The sequence below is a fragment of the Cnephaeus nilssonii genome (assembly GCF_951640355.1).
Source record: "Cnephaeus nilssonii genome assembly, chromosome: 5".
In the NCBI taxonomy this organism is placed as follows: domain Eukaryota; kingdom Metazoa; phylum Chordata; class Mammalia; order Chiroptera; family Vespertilionidae; genus Cnephaeus; species Cnephaeus nilssonii.
In genome coordinates, this window is record NC_137076.1 from 19,598,079 (window position 1) to 19,612,272 (window position 14,194).

General features: G+C 46.5%; 1 protein-coding gene across 9 annotated transcripts in view; it reads left to right on the plus strand.

Annotated features, from left to right (window-relative positions):
• EPS15L1 (epidermal growth factor receptor pathway substrate 15 like 1) overlaps positions 1 to 14,194 on the plus strand; it is a 99,995-nt gene that overhangs the window by 14,251 nt on the left and 71,550 nt on the right. For all 9 annotated transcript variants that reach the window (XM_079772231.1, XM_079772236.1, XM_079772234.1 and 6 more), the window contains exons 2-5: positions 11,017 to 11,058; positions 11,254 to 11,343; positions 11,796 to 11,843; positions 13,754 to 13,849. In XM_079772231.1, coding sequence (XP_079628357.1) covers positions 11,017 to 11,058; positions 11,254 to 11,343; positions 11,796 to 11,843; positions 13,754 to 13,849 — 276 coding nt within the window. The remainder of the gene's footprint in view (positions 1 to 11,016; positions 11,059 to 11,253; positions 11,344 to 11,795; positions 11,844 to 13,753; positions 13,850 to 14,194) is intronic.

Consider the following 14,194-nt stretch of genomic DNA (forward strand, 5'->3'; position numbering starts at 1 on the left):
GAGAGAAAAAAATTGCTTCTAACATGCCCCCTCACCAGGATTGAGCCCACAACCCGGGCATGTGCCCTGATCAGGAATCAAACCAGTAACCTTTTGGTGCACGGGAAGACACCCAGCCAATTGAACCACACAGGCCAGTGCTCTATTTACATTTTAGAGTAATCCTTTGGGGTGATGGGTATACCATGCAGTGTGTAGATGATGTTTTATTGAGTTGTATACTTGAAAATTGTATGATTTTGTGAACCAATGCCACCTCAATAAATTTATTTTTTTAAAAAGAATAATTTTATTGGTGTCTACAAAGAATCTTCCTGGAGTTTGGTAGGGATTGAAGTAAACCTGCATAACAGAGGCGACACATTTTTCACATGTTGTTGCATTGACCTTCAGAAAGGCTGGTCAGTTTATCTTTCTACCAGCATGGCACAAGACATGTTTCCATTTTGGCCAGCCCTGCAGATAACCTTTCTATGACTGCTGACCTGATGGCAAACACTGACATTTTCTTCTAATTTTGCAATACATAAGTTGAACATTTTCCCCTAACTTTGCTGCCTCTCTTCTTTCTGAATTGTCTTTCTCTTACCCTTTGCTCATTTTTAAAATTGGGATATCTGTCTTTTTCCTTGAGCTTTATAAAAGCTCTTTCTCACATTCAAGTTCTTCTCTTGGTAATGCTTACCTTAGCTGTGGTTTAGGAACCTCTGATCGGGCAATCAGAGGGAGCTGTCAGTTCCAGAAAGATTTGGGATGCCCCAGTGTTTCTTGACAAGTTTTGAGTGGTAGTGAATTAAGTTCCAGTTTTCTCACCTGCAGAATGTGGCTGGGCTTACAGCTTAGATAATGGTTGTGCAAGCAACAAGGGTAACTATCCCTACGTGGAAGGCAAAAATGCAAAGATTATCAAGCAAGTACTTCTTCAGGCCCTGTTTTTTTTTTAGGTTATTATTATTTAAAATATTACATATATTAGTACATATATATCTCCTTTTTTTTCCTCATTGACCTTCCCCCAGCCTCCCCTACTCCCTGTCGCATGCCCTCATCCCACCCCCCAGTGTCTTGTGTCCATTGGTGTGCTTATATGCATGCATACAAGTCCTTCGGTTGATCTATTTCCCTCCCTCCCCAACACTCCCCAGCCTTCCCGCTGTAATTTGACAGTCTGTTCGGTGCTTTACTGCCTCTGTATCTATCTTTTTATTCATCAGGTTATAATGTTCTTTATTTTCCATAAATGAGTGAGATCATGTGGTATTTTTCTTTCATTGCCTGGCTTATTTCACTTAACATAATGCTCTCCAGGTCCATCCATGCTGCTGCAAATGGTAAGAATTCCTTCTTTTTTATAGCAGCGTAGTATTCTATTGTGTAGATGTACCATAGTTTTCTAATACACTCATCTGCTGATGGGCATTTAGACTGTTTCCAAATCTTAGTTATGGTGAATTGTGCTGCTATGAACATAGGGGTGCATATATCCTTTCTGATTGGTGTTTCTAGTTTCTTGGGATATATTCCTAGAAGTGGGATTACTGGGTCAAATGGGAGCTCCATTTTTAGTTTTTTGAGGAAACTCCATACTGTTCTCCACAGTGGCTGCACCAGTCTGCATTCCCACGAGCAGTGCACAAGGGTTCCTTTTTCTCCGCATCCTCAACAGCACTTATCGTTTGTTGATTTGTTGATGGTTGCCATTCTGACAGGTGTGAGAGGCCCTGTTTTTTTTTGCATCATTATTTGGTTTTCCACATAGGAACTCACACCAGCATGTCTTTTGGTGTTATGTGCCCAACTTCCTGCAAAACTTGGCAATAGCACATTAAAACACAGCCCTGATGGGGTCTCCGTTTTCCTGGGGAAATGGCAGGCTGTGCTGGTTTTCGAGTCAGGGTATATATATGCTCAAGTTGTGTCCTGCACTTTGGCCTTGTCTGTTGAATAAAATGCACCATCATGTGATCTCCTGTGCATTTGCCAGGTGAGTGAGTATGTGTAGGAGGCCGTGCTGTGGCCCAGCGCTTGGCTCTGTCATGTCTGGGCTGTTTTTTGCAGGAGACACACTAGCTTAGGGCTACATGCCTGGGTGGTTCTCTGGTTCCATCCCTCATTGGCTCTGTGACCCTGAGTCTCCCCACCTGTTAGTTGGGGGCTGTAATACTACCTGCCTATAGTGTTATTGGGGAGGATTAAATGAGATGCAGGATAGAAAACCGTGAGTGCTCAATAAATGTGATCCACTATTTATCAGTACAAAAATTACAGATACTTTTCTAAAAGTTGTATAATGAAAACTAATTTGCTTTAGAAAGAAATGTCATCTTGAACTGAGCAAGGTCAGGGATCATTGGCATGTGAGCACATACTTCCAGCAGACTGCAAATTTTCCTGGCTCCAGGCATAAAGATTTAGGAATCCTGCCATGGATGAAAGTGAGGGTCAGAGCTGGGTAGACTCGATTCTGGGGCATTAGGTATCAGGAGGGTCTTTCCTTCAAAATGTTTCTGCTGTGCCCTCATCTCAAGCTAGTTTTATCCAGCATTAAAATCTCATGAGCTGCCAGAACCGGTTTGGCTCAGTGGATAGAGCGTCGGCCTGCGGACTGAAAGGTCCCAAGTTCGATTCCGGTCAAGGGCATGTACCTTGGTTGCAGGCACATCCCCAGTGGGGGGTGTGCAGGAGGCAGCTGGTCGATGTTTCTCTCTCATCGATGTTTCTGACTTTCTGTCCCTCTCCCTTCCTCTCTGTAAAAAAATCGCATGAGCTCACCTAACTGTGGTGTTTTAAAGCCCTCTCAACAGAAAGATGTGAAATCCCTGATGTGCCCTCTCCTGTCCCCCCAATTGTAAATTGCATCTGGGCTGGAGGAAGTTTTTATGTTCTCTCTCTTAGTATTTTATTTTTTAAAAATATTTTTATTGACTTCAGAGAGGAAGGGTGAGGGGTAGAGAGATTGAAACATCAATGATAAGAGAGAATCATTGATTGGCTAACTCCTGCACACCTCACATTAGGGATCGAGCCCGCAACCCGAGCATGTGCCCTGACCCTGGAATCTGGGAATCGAACCATGACCTCCTGGTTCATAGGTCGACGTTCAGCCACTGAGCCATGCTGGCCGGGCTCTCTTAGTATTTTAAAACAGAGCCCTAGCTGGTTTGGCTCAGAGGATAGAGTGTTGGCCTGTGGACTGAAGGGTCCCAGTTCAATTCCAGTCAAGGGCACATACTGGTTGCAGATTCCCCGGCCCTGGTCGGGATGTGTGCAGAAGGCAACCAGTCGATGTGTCTCTCTCACATCAATGCTTCTCTCTGTCTCTCCCTTTTCCTTCCACTCTCAGTGGAAAAATATCCTCCGGTGAGGATTAACAATAAAAATAAACGAATAAATAAAAAATAAATAAAAACATGAAGGTAGGCTCAGTGGTTTGAGCATTGACCCTCAGACTGAAAGGGCGCTGGTTCAATTCCGGTCAAGTTGCACATACCTCTGTTGCAGGCTTGGTCCCCAGCCCCGTTTCAGGCACATGTAGGAGGCAACCAATTGCTGTATCTCTCTCACATTGATGTTTCTCTCTTTCTGTCTCTCCCCCTCCCTTCCCCTCTCTCAAAAAATCAATGGAGCACTGGCTGGCATTGCTCAGTGGTTAGAGCATTGGCCTGTGCACCAGAGTGTCTTGGGTTGGAATCCTGGTCAAGGGCAGTTACCTGTGTTGCCAGTTCAAACCCCACCTCCGGTCAGGGCGTGTGTAGGAGGCAGTCAATCGATGTGTCTCTCTCACATCGATGTTTCTCTCTCCTTTTTCTCTCTCTCCCATTCCTCCCTCCCTTCCACTCTATAAAAATCAACAGAAAAAATATCCTTGGGTGAGGATTAAAAAAAAAATCAATGGAAAAAGATTTCCTGGGGTGAGGATTAAAAAAACAACAACAATAAAACAAACGAACAAAAAAAGTAAAACATGAAGGGAGCTTCCAGTCAAGATGGTGGCATAGGTAAACATGATCCTCGGAATCTCCCACAACCACATCATAAATACAACTAAGCTACACAATAATCATTATTCAGAACAGCCTGAAATTTATCTGCATAGAAGTCCTATAACTAAGGATATAAAGTAGAAGCCACATTGAAACTAGTAGGAGGGGTAGAGATGATGAACAGACTGGTCTATACCCATGTGTGGTAGTTAAAAATCAGGAGCGATATCTCAGCTGTGGAAGTTTCCCTGAGGAGTCAGAGGTTCTGGCTCCAAACCAGCCCCCCCCCCACCCCCCCAGCCCAGGGAAGAGAAATCCCCATAACTTCTGGTTGTAAAAACCAGCAGAGATTGTGGCAAGTGAGATGGAGTGCTCTTGGAGTCCCTGGTGTTTCTCTTAAAAGACTTGCACAGATTTACTCAGACTCACTCTGAGCTCCAGAGCTGGGGCAGCAGTTCAAAAGGTGCCAGGGATATATGGAGAGGAACTGAATTGTTTGGCAGCAGGTCGAGAGCTGTAGGGGCAGCTTTCTCCCAGACAGAAGTATTGGCAGAGGCCATTGTTCCTTTGCTGAGTGCTCCCCCACAGCCAGCAGGCAGGCACCATATCTGAGATACCTTCAATCTTGCTAATACTGTTCACCTCGCCCCAGTGATTCCCTGAGACCCTGTCCCACCCAACTTGTGGGTTCACTTAAGTCCTTTCCAGTGGCTTTTCCATACAAATAGCCTGTCTTGGCTCATGCTGCCAACTTTCCTAAAATCTTTCAGCAAGCAGCATCTGGCCTCTGTGTACCCTGTACCTTTTATTTTTTATTTTTTAAATGTATATGTTTTTTATTGATTTCAGAGAGAGGAAGGGAGAGGGAGAGGGAGATAGAAACATTAATGATGAGAGAGAATCATGGATCAGTTGTCTCCTGCATGCCTCACACTGAGGATTGAGCCCGCAGCGTGGGCATATGCCCTAACTGGGAATCGAACCCTGATCTGGTTCACAGGTCGATGCTCAACCACTGAGCCACACTAGCTGGGCTACCCTGTACCTCTTGCTAAGTGGCCTCAGGCATGGCGCTAGTGTCAGCCGGCCTTGTTTTGCAGCTTGGCTTCTGCTGGGCACCTCTGAGCCCAGCACAAGTAGAGTAGCAACCATTTGCAGATCACTTTGTAGGTCATGCCAGGTGGCCCTGGGCAGAGCACAGGCAGTGGTTGACTCTGGCCTGCATATCCCAGGAGCCCACGACCTTAAGTGTACAGGACAATATCTAACCACCTGAGCCACATCGGCCATATGTTTATTGAAGCATCCTATCTAATAAAAGAGTAATATGCAGATTGACCATCACTCCAACACACAAGATGGCCACCCCCATGTGGTCAAAGATCCTGCCCCCATGTGGATACAAGATGGCTACCACAAGATGGCCAGCAGGGGAGGGCAGCTGGGAGGGACCAGGCCTGCAAGGGAGGGCAGTTGGGGGCGATCAAGCCTGCAGGGGAGGGCAGTTAGGGGCGACCAGGCTGGCAGAGGAGGGAAGTTGGGGGTGACCGGGCCTGCAGGGAAGGGCATTTGGGGGGGATCCAGGCCTGCAGGGGAGAGCAGTTGGGGGGGGGGGGGGGACACCAGGCCTGCAGGGGAGGGCAGTTGGGGGGGGGGACACCAGGCCTGCAGGGGAAGGCAGTTAGAGGTGACCAGGCCTGCAGGGCAGGGCAGTTAGGGGCAAACAGGCTGGCAGGGGAGCAGTTAGGCATAATCAGGCTGGCAGGGGAGTGTTTAGGGGGTGATCAGGCTGGTAGGCTGAAGGGGTTAAGGGCAATCAGAAAGGCAGGCAGGCGAGCAGTTGGGAGCCAGCAGTCCTGTTTGTGAGAGGGCAGTCGGACATCCCTCGAGGGGTCCCAGATTAGAGAGGGTGCAGGCTGGGCTGAGGGACACCCACCCCTCCATGCACGGATTTTGTGCACCAGGCCTCTAGTTGTTTATAATAGCCAAGATATGGTAGCAACCTAAGTGTCTGTCAATAGATGAATGGATAAAGAAGAAGTGGTGCATATGTATAGAATGGAATATGATTCAGTCATAAAAAATGAAATCTTGCCATCTGCAACAACCTGGATGGACCTAGAGGGTATTGTGTTGAATAAATAAGTCAAAGAAGGACAAATGCCAGATGATTTCACTTACATGTGGAATCTAAAAAACAAAATAAATGAGCAAGCAGAACAGAAACAGACACATACAGAGAACATTTTGACAGTTGCCAGATGGGAAGGGGGTTAAGGGGCTGGGTGATAAAGTTGAAGTATAAATTGGTATTTATAGAATAGTCATGGGGATGTAAAAAGGGAATATAGTCAATAATATTTAATAACTGGTGTCAAATGGGCACTAGATTTATGAGGGTGATCACTTCATAAGTTATATAAATTTCTAATCATGGGGTTGTACACCTGGAACTAGTATAATATTGTACGTCAACTGTAATTAAAAATAAAAGTTTATTTAAAAAAGAAGACATGAAGAGCAACTAAAAGGTCAAACCAAAACTTACTGAAACTCACCAATAATTCAGACATTGCCTAGTTAATGATGACATTTTGTTAGTACAGTCGGCTGATGAAGGAGAATGCCATGCCCGTCTTGCTTCTGTTCTTTATTTTAATTTTTATGTATTGATTTTAGAGAGAGGAAGGGTGAAAAAGACAGAGAGAGAGGAACATTGATTTGTTGTTCCACTTATTTATGCATTCATCGGTTGCTTCTTATATGTGCCCTTATCGGGGATCAAACCCATAACCTTGAACTTCCCTGCCAGGGCCTTGCTTCTCTTACACTGAAAGCCTTGTCCCCTGACCTGTTCTCTTTCTCCCTTTGCCCTGTGCTTGGCCCTGGGCTTACGTTGGGGTCAGACATAGGCAGACAGTTCGGAGGGCTTTGTCCCAGTAGCTTTGATGCATCCTCTGGGAGCTGCTGCCCCACCAGCCAGCTGGTTGTACTGAGGTCTCCGTGCAAGCACTGGCCACACAGATTGTTCAGCATTTGAGAGATTGATGGCATTAATAGCATGCATATTCAGCCCTAGCTGGTTTGGCTCGGTGGATAGAGCATCAGCCTGCAGACTGATGGGTCCCGCGTTCGATTCCGGTCAAGGGCACATGCCCAATTGCAGGCTCAATCCCCTGTAGGGGGTGTGCAGGAGGCAGCCAGTCAGTGATTCTCTCTCATCATTGATGTTTCTATCTCTCTCTCCCTCTCCCTTCCTCTCTGAAATCCATAAAAATATATTTTTAAAAATAGCATGCATATTCAGCTTTGTCGCAGTGGCATTTTGGGCAGCTTGCATGTGTAACCACCATCCGTGTGAGAAAGTAGTGTGTTAAGAGGAAGTACCAGTTAGATCTGGTGTTTTCCCCTCTTCCCTCCCCTTCTGCTTTTGCAGTAGCTGAATTATATGTAATGAAATTCAAACCTCTATCTGCTTCATTGCCCCAGCTTACCCAAGTTAAATCCCATAGTAAGAGAAGAGTGGCAGAGGCATGGTCTGGTCTTTCTATCAGTTGAGATGATTTGGGATTGGACCTGGCCCTAGACTGGGGTAAGCACTCAGCACAGATGGGGGAAGCTTTGGGTCTGGTGCTTTAGACACTTTTCTGGACTATTCAGGGCCTTGTTTCTCTTGATCATGGATCTTGAAGCTCAAAAGCATTTGGGAAGTTTGAGACAGATGTTATCCCTGTCTTCCCCATTTACTGTAACTTTTTTCATTGGACTCACAGTAGCTTGGAAACCTTTCTTGCCTACCATGAGATTTTTTTTTTAAGAAAACACCCATGGGAAATGCACTTCATACCTGTGCCTCCCTGAATTTTGGCGGGAAGGGGACCTTTGTTGTCATGGTGTGGATCTCTGAGTCTGTGCATTCCACTCTAGTGTCAGTGGCACGTGCTGTGCTATATTGGCCCGGCCCCTGTCACCTTGACTGAGAGATGACAAATAGTCTGCCTGATTTTGCTTCCCCTGTCAGCCTTAGTCCTTTGGGAGATGGGAGTGTTTTGACGACATGTGGAGTTTTAAACCTAGGAGGCCACATAGAGTGTGATGTGATGGTGGACACTGTCCCCTAAGGTCATAAGGAGCTAAGGGTGACAGCCTTCCCCAGTGATGGTGTCAGGTAAGAGCTCTGGGCAGGGAGCTGATACAGCAGGGAGCTGATACAGCAGCATACTTCTTAATCCTCATTGGTGTTATCACCTTTTCTTTCTCAAGCCATCACTCATTATCTTCCAGCCTTTCTTACTTAGTTTTTTTTTTTTCTTCTTAATTCTGACCCAAGAGCATGTTCATTGATTTCAGAGAGAGAGAGAGAGAGAGAGAGAGAGAGAGAGAGAGAGAGAGAGAAGAGAGAGAGAGAGAAAAGAGAGAGAGAGATCACCCCCTAACCACTCCCCTGCCAGCCTGATAGATGCCTAACTGTTCCCCTGCCGGCTCGATTGCCCCCCAACTGCCCGCCCCTGCTGGCCTGGTTGCCCCTAACTGCCTTTCCCTGAAGCCTGGTTGCCCCCAACTGCCCTCCCCTGCTGGCCTGATGGCCCATAACTACCCTCCCCTACCGGCCATCTTGTGGTGGCCATCTTTGACCACACGAGGGCTGCCATCTTGTGTGACGGAGTGAGGGTCAATTTGCTTATTACCTCTTTATTATCCTCTCTAATAAAATGGTAATATGCAAATTAACCATCACTCCGTTACATAAACCACGCCCACCAGCCAAGCCACACCCACCAGCCAATCAGGGCGAGTATGCAAATTAACCCCAATCCAAGATGGCTACAGCCAGAGAGAGCAAGGTTTCCTAGGTAACAGTAAGCCAAGCTTTCTGCCAGCCGTTGCAGGCCTAAGCCTCCACTCAAGCTACAAAGTTTCAATTATAGAAGGTAAACAAATTCAAACAAATGGCGGCAGAATGGAGCTTGAGAGAGCAGGCCAGGGTTGCCGGCGGCAACAGGGGAAGCAAAGCTTTCCGCACACCCTGGCCGGGCTCACACACTTAAGGCTACTAAGTTTCAATTGTAGAAGGTGAATTAACTGCCACAGAAATGGCTGCAGGAGGCTTGGCTCTGCTCCAGGCTACAAAGTTTCAATTGTAGAAGGAAAATAAATTCCAGATACCAGGCCTCTGCTTGGGTTGCCAGGGGGCATGGCCGGCCTGCAAACCACCACAGTACCCTCGCTCAGGCCGCCCCACACCCCAAGGGAACCCCACCCTGATCCGGGACACCCTTCAGGGCAAACCAGCTGGCCCCCACCCGTGCACCAGGCCTCTATCATATCTAATAAAAGAGTAATATACAGATTGATCATCACTGCAACACACAATATAGCTGCCCCCATGTGGTCAAAGATCCTGCCCCCATGTGGACACAAGATGGCCACTACAAGATGGCCAGCAGGGAAGGGCAGTTGGGAGGCAACCGGCCTGCAAGGGAGGGCAGTTGTGAGGGACCAGGCCTGCAAGGGAGGGCAGTTGAGAGGGACCAGGCTTGAAAGGGAGGGCAGTTGGAGGTGACCAACCTGCAGGAGAGGGCAGTTAGGGGTGACCAGGCTGGCAGAGGAGGGGAGTTGGGGGCAAACAGGCTGGCAGGGGAGCAGTTAAGCATCAACCAGGCTGGCAGCGGAGTGGTTAGGGGGTGATCAGGCTGGCAGGCAGAAGTGGTTAGGGGCAATCAGGAAGGCAGGCAGGCAAGCAGTTGGGAGCCAGCAGTCCTGGATTGTGAGAGGGATGTCCGACTGCCCGTTTAGGCCTGATCCCACCAGCATCAGGCCTAAACGGGCAGTCGGACATCCCTCCAGGAGTCCCAGATTGGAGAGGGTACAGGCTGGGCTGAGGGACAACCCCCCGCCGTGCACGAATTTCGTGCACCGGGCTTCTAGTATTATTATATAGGATAGTGTTGTCTTCACGTTTCTTTGCCCACTTAATCAACAGCAGGTTTTTATACTACATTGCTCCCTGCATGCTGTAAGACACTAACACCTTGCCCTGGCCAGTGTGTTTCGGTTGGGCATCATCCTGTGCACCAAAAGGTTGCTGGTTCAATTCCTAGTCAGGGCACATGCCCAGGTTGCGGCTCGATCCCCAGTAGAGTGCATGCAAAAGGAGGAAGCCCATTGATATTTTTCTCACATCAGTGTTGCTCTCCCTCTCCCTCTCCCTTCCTCTCTCTCTAAAAATCAATTTAAAAATCTTAAAAACAAACAAATAAGCAAACCACCAACGTGTCAGTCTTTATAGCCCACATCTTAGTGGCTGCTTAATTCCTTCCCATCTTCCACCTCCCCTGGTTACTCTCTCTTCCCCACTGGAAGAGAGGTCCTGGACAGGTGGGAAGTGCGTGGGCGCAGCTGCTAACCAGGCTGGATCCAGGTGTGGCCTTAACTTGCCACATGACACTGGACAAGGCAGTTAATAGCAATGTCTTGGGGATTTGATGGCCAGAATATGGAGTATCTTGTGCTGAGCCAAGGGCTTTGAACTTCCTGCCTATCATAGTGGGAGTGTCCCTGGCCAGTTCTTTTCCAGCGGGGCTGGTCAATGTGCATTTCTGCATAGTCCCTTGGTGGCAGGTGGGGACGAAATCTGGGACTCGGAAACCGGTTTGATGCTTGCATGTCTGGTGATTCATGATGAAATGCAGAGACTCCTGTTCTGATTCTGGGGCCAGAGAATGATCTCACAGTAAAAGGGTGTCTTTGAGCTCCCTGACACATTGAATTCCATCGTTCAGCACATGGAAATCGACTCTGGGCTGCCACTCCTGCCTGAACAACCATGTTGTTGTTGTAGAAATTGGGATTTATTAAAGAGCATTAGCATTTCCTTTTTCTAAATCAAGTAAGTATAATATCTGTAGCTGAAAATAAACTGCAGTGTGTCTATAGAGGATGTTTAAAGTGCAAATTTTTTCACTATTTTATATTTTGGTAATAAAATTGAGGGGTATGTCTACTTTTAACCAATACCTGATTTTGTTTACAGATTCCCACTGGAAATCCATTATATGAATCATATTACAAGCAGGTAAGTTTCACTGGTATCTTTTTGGATGGAACTATAGAGTGAGTGACCCAGAAAGCACAGCCCTGTACTGAAGCCTGGCGTGGCCTCTGTTCCCTTCTGTTCTCTGGATTATCAGCCCCGTTAGTGTGGTGGATGCTGCCTTATCTGCTGCTCTGCTTCCTGAAGCTGCATCTCAGTATCGCTCTCCCATTGCAGGTAGACCCAGCATACACAGGGAGAGTTGGAGCCAGTGAAGCTGCACTTTTTCTAAAGAAGTCTGGGCTCTCAGACATTATCCTTGGGAAGGTACGTCAAGACTGAGGGTGTTTCTGTGGCTGCCCTTGGGGCTTCCCCAGCAGGTGGCAGGATGTGCTCTGCAGACCCCTTTTCTTGGGGACAGGCCTCCTGGGAGTGGACAGGCCATTGCCACCCTCTGTAATAGGGCTGTAAAAGGTGGGCCCACATGCTCTGGTGGCAGCTGCCAATCGCTGCTTAGGTAGCAGACAAGAGGCCTGAGCATTTTAGGGGTCTTGACAACTTATGGATTTGTGTCAGCCTGGGAGCTGAATGGACCTGGGTGTTCTTGGGGCTCTGCCATGGACTAGCGGAGGGAGGGGCACAGGTCATTCACCTGCTACAAATTGGGGATTTCTCCGGCCTTCCCTTAAGACCTACATATAATGGTGGTGGCTCCTGTTTTGTGAATAAATGAGCAGCGATCAGCAGTCACACTCATGAGAATTTTTCTGTTTCTACAGATATGGGACTTGGCCGACCCAGAAGGTAAAGGGTTCTTGGACAAACAGGTATATACACGTATGCTCAGACCAAGTGGAAGGGCCGGGCCAGAGACCCCAGGCTGGCCTCCTCTGTACTTCCTTCCTGTTCGTACCACTGACGTGTCACTAGACAAAAGTGCAGTTGTCAAATTGTTAAAATGGGAAGATTTTCTTTATAAATAAAGGCCTTTTGTTGAACATTTGGAACCATCTTTCATGGTTAGCATATCTTTTCATATTTTGTGTGCTTACAAGTGATTAAAATGTTTTCAAAAACATTTTATTTTGAAATAACTTCCGATTCTCATGGAAGTTGCGGAAATGGTTGAGTTCCCGTGTCTCCTTCCTCAGCTCCCCCAATGAGAGCTGCTTATGTCACTATAGCACAAAGATCAGAGCCAAGTACTAAACCAGTAAAAGACCTTATGCACAGCTGACCAGTTTTATAAACACGTCTTTGTTGTTTTTTTTTTGTGTGTGTGTCGTTCTGTATCATTTTATCACTTGCATAGATTCACATAACCATCACCATAGTCAGGATATAGACCTGCCCCAGCACCACAGTGAATCAATCCCTCACCTCCTGCCCTTGGTAGTCACACCCTACTCCCTGGCAACCGCTGGTTCCTTCTCCATTTCAATTTCATAATTTCAAGAATGTTCTATAAATGGAAATTTATAGTACTTACAAATGGTCATATTTTAATTTAGCTCAGCTTTTCCCTAAACTACATTGCAAGGGATGTTGTTCCTGGTATCTCACAGTTTAGGATCTGATCCATCAAGAAAGCATCAGCCACTATTCCTTCTTTCCTTGAGGTTCACACTGTGTATCTGCATGTATAAGGTCTGAACATCCTCAATGGAAAGAAGCCTGTTACCTTTTCCTAATTTAGTCCCCCTAAACTTATGCCCCCCCTTTTTAAAATATATTTTTTATTGATTTCAGAGAGGAAGGGAGAGGGAGAGAGAAATAGAAACATCAATGATGAGAGAGAATCATTGATTGGCTGCCTCCTACTGGGGATTGAGCCCGAAATGCAGGCATGTGCCCTTGACCAGAATCGAACTCAGGACCCTTCAGTCCATAGGCCAACACTCTATCCACTGAGCCAAACTGGCTAGGGCTTATGTCCCCTTTATTTGACACTCTACATGGGCATTCTGTGGTAAGCAGCCTGAGGAAGACTGATCTATTGCTTATCTCTTTGAAGACATTAAAAAATACTGTAATTGTAGTTTTAAAACAGTCCATGTTAAAAACAAACAAAAAATATTAAGAAAAATAAGACAGTCTATGTTGTTGATCCAGTTACCAATTTAAAAAAATTAGGTGATGCTGCATGAGTTCACTAAGCCTGTGGTGAGGGTTGTTCAGGGTTAGGAGGAGGGCAGGGAAGAGCCAAGGCTGTGGATTGCCTAGTTCAGGTCCTTTGTCCCTGCATGGGAGGTGAAGTCCACCTTGGGCCATGACAGGTGGAGGTGGGTGGGCAGGGGATGCCCTGTTCAGTGAGGCCAGCCAAGGGGATCACAGGAATCCTGAATGTAAATTCCCAAATAGCTGTGTCTATTTCAAACCATTTTAAAAAAGTCACACATATGAGCCATAATTCATAATCTTAAACATGTTAAGCTTGCTAGTTATATAATCTAGCATTTTCTAAGTGTTGGGAGCTGATTATTTTTGAAAATACATTTATTTGAAATGTTACAGCATTCAGAATGCAAATGGGCTAAGTCTGTTGTAGCATATTCATTTAAACAGTGCTCCCAGGGTGAGACCAGTTCACCTTGACACTGTAAGTGACTTTTGCACATGCAGTCTCTGTTGATGTGAACTGACATCCCTCTTTCCCTAAAGCCTGCTGCCACAGTCAGCTCTTCCTCTGCTGCCACTGCCGGCTGGGTAGGATTCATATATCCTTTTGGATTTGCAGGGTTTCTATGTTGCACTGAGACTAGTGGCCTGTGCACAGAGTGGCCACGAAGTTACCTTGAGCAATCTGAATTTGAATATGCCACCGCCTAAATTCGTAAGTGTCAAAATCCTTCCAATTCACCTTGTAATACCACCCATGTATCTATCTGTCTGCCTGCCTCTCTCTCCATGTTTTCTTTCTCCCTTTTTTGAGATGAAATTCACCTAAAATTATGAACAATTTTGTGACATTTCATGCATTCACAATATTGTGCAACCATTACCTCTATCTAGTTCTAGAACATTTTCATCACCGCAAAAGGCAACCGTCTACCCATTAAGTAATCACTTCCTATTTCCCCTTCCCCAGCCACTGGCAGCCACTAATCTGCTTCTGTCTCTGGGTTTGCCCGTTCTAGACATTTTATGGAATCGTATATCTGACTTCTTTCACTCAGCA